Raw genomic sequence first — 7,744 nt, 5'->3', positions numbered from 1 at the left:
CTTCTCCCGTTACTAATCCCGTCAGCCACACAAGCCTCCTGAAAACGATGCTTTGGTTTTATTGCCACAGGGGTCATTTATAAAATCATAAAACCCGGGGCAGGAAACCAACCCGGCGGCAGGCAACGCACGAGCACGCATAGAAATACCTGAACGGCCGTCGAAACGGCAAAGTTCAGCCCTCCCGTGGCACCTTGAATAATTTAGTTGATTAAATGTGAGAAGTTCTGATTAACGGAGGGGAGGAGGAGGAAATGGATAAACAACTTACCAAAAGCTAGTTCTTTATTATTGCGACCAGAAATGACCAAAGACTGTGTATTTTGTATGTCTGCACATTACATGTGGAGAAAAACAAGAATCCGGTTTGCAACATTCAACAATTCAAAATAAAATTAAAAAAGAAAAATCCAACCCAGGAACTTTCTTGACTGGTAATTAGCAGGAACAGAATATAAATGAGGTGGCATGAACAAAGAAGGTAACAGTGCACTTTTAATAAACCAATTTCATCCATATCTCCACTGATTTGCAATTTAACAGTTCTATCAGCAAAGCCTCATTTCCCTAACTAGACTGGTACTTTTAAAAACATGACTAATTCATTCTCATTAATATCAATTTGGATGCATTTAAAAAATAAATCTTAATATCTGTGCAACAGGTTAAAGGGCTATATTCTCAAACATCAGACGTTTCTCACTGTATGGTTTCAAGTAGAAATATCCCCAAATTAACCACGGAAGTCTGAAATTGCTTTGGAAACAAAAGTTATAAATTCTTTTCCAGATTTATTCTTGTATTTTATTTAGCTCTAAGACCCACTGCATTACAATGTCTAATACTGCCTTATGTTTTTTTTTTCTTTGCAATTTCCCCCCTCATTTTCAGCGGGGAATACAACTCGTATTCACTTTATTGGTCTTTCCAAGCGGATACACAAAGCAAAGTAACGCATCTCGGGGCCTCGACGCCATTCTGCATCTCCTCCGCCTAAACACGAGCTCCATCGTTTTGGCAAACTTGCTACCACTTGTTGAAAAAAAAAAAGGAAAAAAAAAAAAAAAAAGCTCAGTTCCAGCTACAGATTAACACACTGTAGCTACCATTAAAAGTGCAGAGCCCCCTGGCCTAAGCTCTCAATTCAGAAGGCATTTAAGCACTTGTATAACTAAGTGTGGGAACAGGCTCCTTGAAGGCAATAGGATTACTCACTTCTTAAGAAGTTACCACATGTTTAAGTATCTGAATCGAGGCCTAATTATGGTGCTGGCCGACTCCTCGTGCACGCACCACTGGGGCAGATCTCGCCAATCCCTTAAAGCCATAAGGACAGGCGTATGTCGCATGGGCTTTTAATAGCTGCTAGGTTTGTATTCTCAGGCAAATGAGAATAAAAATCCTCAAGCCCTAAAAAATAATTAAAAAAAAAAAAAAAGTACTTTATAAATATCAGGTATTTACACGTGTGAAAATCTTTTAATGGGAAGTGTTTTTACACACCAATGAAATGTACAAGCAATGAAAAGGTACATTGACAAGGACTAAAAAACAAAAACCAAAGTATAAAATATATTACAGGTCCACCGAAATAAATTCACACGGAAGAAAAAAATTGACACAATAGAAACTTTTTTTTTAAAAAATAGAAGATATATCACAAAAGCTTGAACGTGTTTATTTTATGTCAGTACTAAAAATCAAGGAAAAAAGCTTCATATATTCTCATCACAAAAATATTTACCAGCCACTTTTTATTTCCACATTATGATTATCTGGCTCAGCAGGAGTAGAGGCTGAACTGTATCCAGACTACAGAAATCATTCCAGAAGGTCTTCTAGTTTACAACTTACTGCAATTTACATTTTCTCCTCCTCTCAGCACCTTATTGCAAAGGTTCAAGAGGGATTAATAGCAAATCGAGAAAGAATAGGACAGATAATCTGTATTTACAACATTCATCTTTGTTGCTGCCGAGCCACAGGAGCGGGAGCGGTACCATCAACTACCAAAGTCTTCATTCATATAGCGCTCTGTGCAAATTTCCCTCGGTAGGTGAAAGACAGCATCAGAATGTACCGAAATCCAACCCCCTGGGCTCAGACGGTCTGCGAAACACAACAGCCCCCGACAGAGAGCATCTCCTCGCCCCCGATTCTGCTGGAGTCACAACCCCAACAGCCGGCGATGGAGGGTGAGGGTCGGGGCAGAAGGTGCCGCCGCGACCGCACGACTTCAGTCCGCTGCAAAAGCTTCAGTGCGCCCTGTGCTTCCTCTTCTTGTGTTTCTTATCCTTCTTTTTGTTGGCACACTTGGAGCAGAACCATTGTATCTCTTCCGGGGGTGCGGTTGTAATCCCGACGCAAGGCCTGTGAAGGACGGGAAAAATATCGTATCATCTCGGTAGAGGAACGTTACTTTTGTCTCTTAGCCAAAGGAACGAAACTTTCCGGTGGGAGACAGGATCTGGCCTTCAAATTAATGCAGCAATTATATTATCATTATCTTAACGAATATAATGGTCGAACAGAAACCTAAAAAACACTTGCTTTGAAACAACAAAAAAATAGCAAAAGGACGCACGATAAGAAATGTTATTTTAATAGAAAATCTAAGCACACTTTCAGGTATAATAGGCTAGATTTAAAATAATTTCAAATGCTTCTTCAACACATCTGCAAAAAACCTTACGATTTTATGTAGCTGTTTAAGAAAATGCCTAAAAAGTGATTAATTCCTTCCAAACCTTTTATAAGAGCTGACATTTATATTACTGCTCATACAATGCCTCATAATTTGAAATGTCTATCTGTATACACTATGCTCATAATCCTGTAGTTCTCACAAAATTACCGGTATCAGCAATATTTCCCAGCAGTTTCAAAAACAACTGCTATCACCAGGGCCCATTAATTAAAAAGTAACTCTCCTTTGCAGCTTAAAATCTGCTTTTTCAAATTCCAGAGAAACAGAGATAAAAATATCTTCCAGATTATTAAATTGGACATAGCAAAGCCATTCAAATATTCCCAGTGTCACGAACCAGAAAAAAAAGAAAAGGTTTAATAATATAGCCCCAATCTGCCAGGGAACGGCAGAAAAGGATGGATGAGAGCAACTTACCAGTGATACCAATCATCGCAGTCATCACAACCTATCATTGGACTGCCATCATCTGGCTTGTTACAGCCAGGACAGATCCAGATCTGGTTACCCCACTCGTCTCGGATCTGGTGCAAAGAAAAGGAAAGTTAGCTGGTTTTCAGGGCTAAGCAGGCAGCAAAATTGACTTTTTTTTTTTTTTTTAAACATAAATTTCTTGCTTAGCCGACAAAGCTATTCAGCGGTCACTGTTGTTATTTACGAATTCTCCAACCGTAAGTGCTCGGCCTTACGTTTAATTGATTTTCCTAAACTGTACATGATGACAAAAGCATGCATTTTTCTGTATTGCCCTGTAAACCAGTAAAGCCAGTTATACCACCCGACCTAAGCACAGGCATTCACATATAGCAGCCAGGGCTTAAGGACACAATTCTTTCTCTGTCTGTACTATCGCGACTTTTTAAATTCTACCCTGTCAATGGCAAGAAGGAGCAACAGCAGCCTCCTGCGTAAGATAACAGTTTTATATGCATGTAAAATATACAGTGCCATGTGTATATATTGCCGTATTACTTATTAGCCAAAGTCTTCAACTTCAACTAGCTGATAAGATCAGGATATAAAAAAAGTTGTTACTGAGTAACTTTCCATTCCCCTTATGACATTTATGTCGCAGTACAATTTACTAAAGGGTGAATGAAACGAGAAAGGCAGATCATTTACAGTATTAGGCAGCTGCTTACTGGATTTACCATAATCAGAGCTCTATGAAATTTTGTTGTGTTTATATCCTGCCAGACCCATTATTTGTATTTTTAAATTTCGAGTGGTTTCTTTAACAGTTTCTTTGTAAAAACATACATGCAATGTGTCACAAAATCCACCCAAAGAAGTGCAATTAACAATACAAAGTACAAAACGTCTGGGGTATTACCCTGATTTCGTCATTTCTTTATGAAGATTGGCACATTATCACTGAATCTCAAAAACACAAACCGTTTTGTTCTCAGCTTTTGTGCATTTACACGTATCTAAGGCAGTAACTTTTTGCTATCTGTACAACTTACAAAAATGATATTAAAAAGTAGATGAAAAGCCCCAACCAAATGCTCTTAGGAAAAAAAACCCCAAACACTACACGGTGGTCTGTACATCTTACATCACTCCCTGAAAAATCGATAGGAATGTACCAGAGCTGCAACCAGCACATCACTCTTGACTGACTTCTCTTAAAGCCCTGAAATTTTTTTGCGGTTTAAAACTGGAAAATACAAAGCCCAGGAATATTAAGCAGGGAACAATCCCCTTCCCAACAGCGATACGGAGGAGGCGACATCATAAAACGAACTCGACGTTAAAGCTGATTGATTGCAATAATCATCCCTATCTACGCATCTAATCTGGCATCTGGCAAAGTCATTTTAAGTTGGTAGAGAAGCGTCTGCTCCGCGGGTGAACCGTCCGCAGCTGGCGTGAAAAGGCCCGTAGCAGCCCTTTCTGTGGGCTAAATCCTGCCGTGCCAGGGTGCTGCAGAGAAGCAACGCCGTGGGGCTGACAGCTACGGCCCTTCGCGCCCTGCTCGAGCGACCCGGCTGCGCCCGCAGCGTCCTCCGGCGCGGGTGCCGGCACTTGGCAGGCATCCCATCCAGGTTTGGGCTGGCAGGTGTAGGCAGCGCTGCCTCGTGGTGTCCCACTAGAAGAGAGATATACCCTGACTTTTCCAAACTTTAGTTTTTTCAAGGGGGATGTTTGTCTGCGGAATACCCGTCTCAGGCTTTCAGGGGCTGGAGAGGGGTAGGGTGGTCTATAATCACCGAAACCTCTGCCCGTCCGTTAAACAAGAACTTGGGCTGCTGAATGAGGATAAAATATTAAATTAAATTAAAAATATTGCCTAACTTCTCACTCCTTAATGAGCCAAGGGTCCGGGAAGGAGGGACAGTGCGTGATTGCTGAATGCTATTTTAGTACAAACCGCTGAGAGTTAATGATCGGAGCACACTGGCTGAGATGCTATCCTACAGGGAGATCCCACATCATATCTTTTTTTTTAAAGCTATAAAATCATCCTCCTGTCCTCCCCTGCAGAAGGGAGTTGCGCACCTCTGTCGCACTGGCTCCAATCTTATCTCTAGAAGAGCTTTCCCGTGCGACTTGGGGAAAGCCATTTCATCATTCTGTGTCCTGGATTCCCTTCATACAAGAGGCTAATAGTTATTAATTATTCCCTTCTTCCCCAGTCTCTCTCTCTCAGCTTTTTGACTTACAAATGTCTCACATCAGGAGTCTCTCTGCCTGTAGGATCCCAATGCAGCAAAGCCCTGGTTTCAACTATAATGTTGTAAAAGAAAGAAATAAACTGGAGCCTACCCGTCCTCTGAATCCTCCATAAAGTGCTAAGAGTGTTGCCACCAGAAGTACCTAGGCAAAGTTCTGGGTTTTCCTTTAAACTAACATAATCTCTAAATTATTTGCTATTAATGCTTACTGGAGAAAATGGGATGCAGTACAGTATTTCGGAAATGCTTCTCTCTCCGAGTGAATTTCCAAGCTTCCAGGCACTACCGTAATACGTAAGAGTGACATTGCATTTACGCCTGCGATACAGAAGGTGAGGATGTGTATGTATCCTGCACCCTAAAGATATGCACAGCCTATGTGAGGTCCTCCCGTGCTGTAACTAACTCGGGAGTGAAATGTAGCAGCTGTTTAAATAGTGACCAGTAACACGATACAACAGTTTAAGTCCAGCAAGAGAAGAGCACCTTTTCCGTTAGAAATGGTGAGGTAGATTTACACTAGGAACCATTATAAAAACAGGAATTAAAAAAAGGAGAAAAATCATGCACCTGTTGCAATTAAAGCACAGGAAACTCTGTCATAAAAGCAAGTTTGGGGTGTTTTGAATGCTCTAAATGCAGATTTTTAAACTGCTACCCATTACAGTTAAGCAAGGTGTCACCAACCACGCTGGAACTTTGCCAGGTCAGGAAGGATAACACCACTGCTCCTGGTCTTAATGGTATCTGCTGCTCTTCAATGATCAGAAACGGACTTCCATTTCACATTGCATCCAAAGGAGAAACTTCCAGTAGCACAGCAATCCTAGTCCTGCCCAGAGGTACGTCCATGTTCTTTTAGAGAATGTTGTTCCTGCATCATGTTGGATGGGAGACTTTTCTAAAGGAATGAAGAAGTCTTAAGGCTGCCAGATAGGGGCCAAGTCCAGAGCGTATGTCAAACAGACTAATGAACTGCAGACTAATGAACTATCTACAGACTTCCTGAGGTGCACAAACATTTGCAATTTCTGTATGTTGAGGAACCCAGAAAAGAGATTAGTGGACTCTCCACACTTCAAATGAGGGCTAAGTCAAATTCTTGATGTTGTATGAGGGTTTTGTACTTGACCTGACTGACAGCAAAATCTATGGTGAGTTTGACATTTGAGGTTTCAATTCAGCGCTTCTGAAAGCATCTATGAAAAAATCTCCACCTCCAAAAATAAATGCTCTCGCTCAGTTAGCAGAAAATACCGAGTGCGATATAACTGAACTTGTTAGAAGAAACTTAAACATTGAACTGGGAACACAGAAAAAAATTCAGTCCAAGTAGTAGCATTTTCAGTTATTAACCCCTCAAAACACATGCACGGAAGCAAGGGCCGAACAAAGAGTAGCTAAATAGAGAAGAACATCAGGAGTCCAGGGACCATCAGCTGGAGAGAATGAGTCACCCAGGGGCTCAACGATCCAGGAGATGAATGTCACCGGCACCGGGACAAAACGCGGCAGTCTGTGTTACCTACCACGTAAGTACTGACGGTCTCGGTCACCACGCTCCTGACCGGAGCTTTGGAGCCTCCGGCTGCCGAGACGGCTGGAGAGGGTGGTGGGATGAGGACCGGCGAGACGGTGGGCTGTGGAGGAGGAGGAGCTGGAGCTGGCGGAGGGGTGACATGAACGGGAGCTGGCACCGGTGACGGCACGGGCGGAGGTGTTTTGGGCCGGCTCACGGGAGTAGAAGGTTTGACCTCTGGAGCTGGCACCACTTTGCTGATGACTCTGTCAAAATGAGACCAAAAATGAGGATTGTTAAGAGTTGATGGGAAAGAAAGCAATGATCGATCACCGACTAGACATAAAGAAAATATAGTGCAGCTAATTCGCATCACCTTTCAGTCAGTAAAGACGCTGGGTTTCAATCCAACACAAGGACCGTTGTCATTGCTACACCCATCCATGGGACAGGATGAAGCACCGAGTCATTACAAAGTGAACGCCAGCACAGCCTGAACCGCTCTGTAGCTCTCTTTCATATAAATATTCTCTGTGGCTTTACTAAACCTTGTTTCGTTAAGTTTTATTACATTAGCTCAATTTGTGGGAAATATTAGAAAGGAAAGTTAATCAGCTGTGAACAGCACTGATTTTAATCTTCAGACTGAGAGACAGTATCATCCTCTTAAGAGCCTACATTAGGGGGTTCTCCAAATATTTGCTAGTTTGGTATTTCTTTCCCCAAATGTTTATGAAATCAGCAGTGGATCTAGCCAGGACAAATAAATGACGCACACTATATACTCTGCAGTTAAAATATTGCTACTTACTTGAGTAGCTGAAGTAGACAGGATGTAGC

General features: G+C 41.9%; 1 protein-coding gene across 1 annotated transcript in view; it reads right to left on the bottom strand.

Moving 5' to 3' along the window:
- Window positions 1-286: 286 nt before the first annotated feature.
- TAF3 (TATA-box binding protein associated factor 3) overlaps window positions 287-7,744 on the bottom strand; it is a 128,045-nt gene continuing 120,587 nt past the window's right edge. The window contains exons 5-7 of the mRNA XM_049813919.1: window positions 6,915-7,170; window positions 3,125-3,231; window positions 287-2,370 (exon numbers count right to left, since the gene is read on the bottom strand). Coding sequence (XP_049669876.1) covers window positions 2,256-2,370; window positions 3,125-3,231; window positions 6,915-7,170 — 478 coding nt within the window. The 3' untranslated portion in view covers window positions 287-2,255. The remainder of the gene's footprint in view (window positions 2,371-3,124; window positions 3,232-6,914; window positions 7,171-7,744) is intronic.

The sequence above is a fragment of the Accipiter gentilis genome, chromosome 11 (genome assembly GCF_929443795.1).
Source record: "Accipiter gentilis chromosome 11, bAccGen1.1, whole genome shotgun sequence".
Classification (NCBI taxonomy): Eukaryota; Metazoa; Chordata; class Aves; order Accipitriformes; family Accipitridae; genus Astur; species Astur gentilis.
Note: the sequence above shows the minus strand (reverse complement) of the source record. Positions and strands in the feature narration are given on the sequence as shown.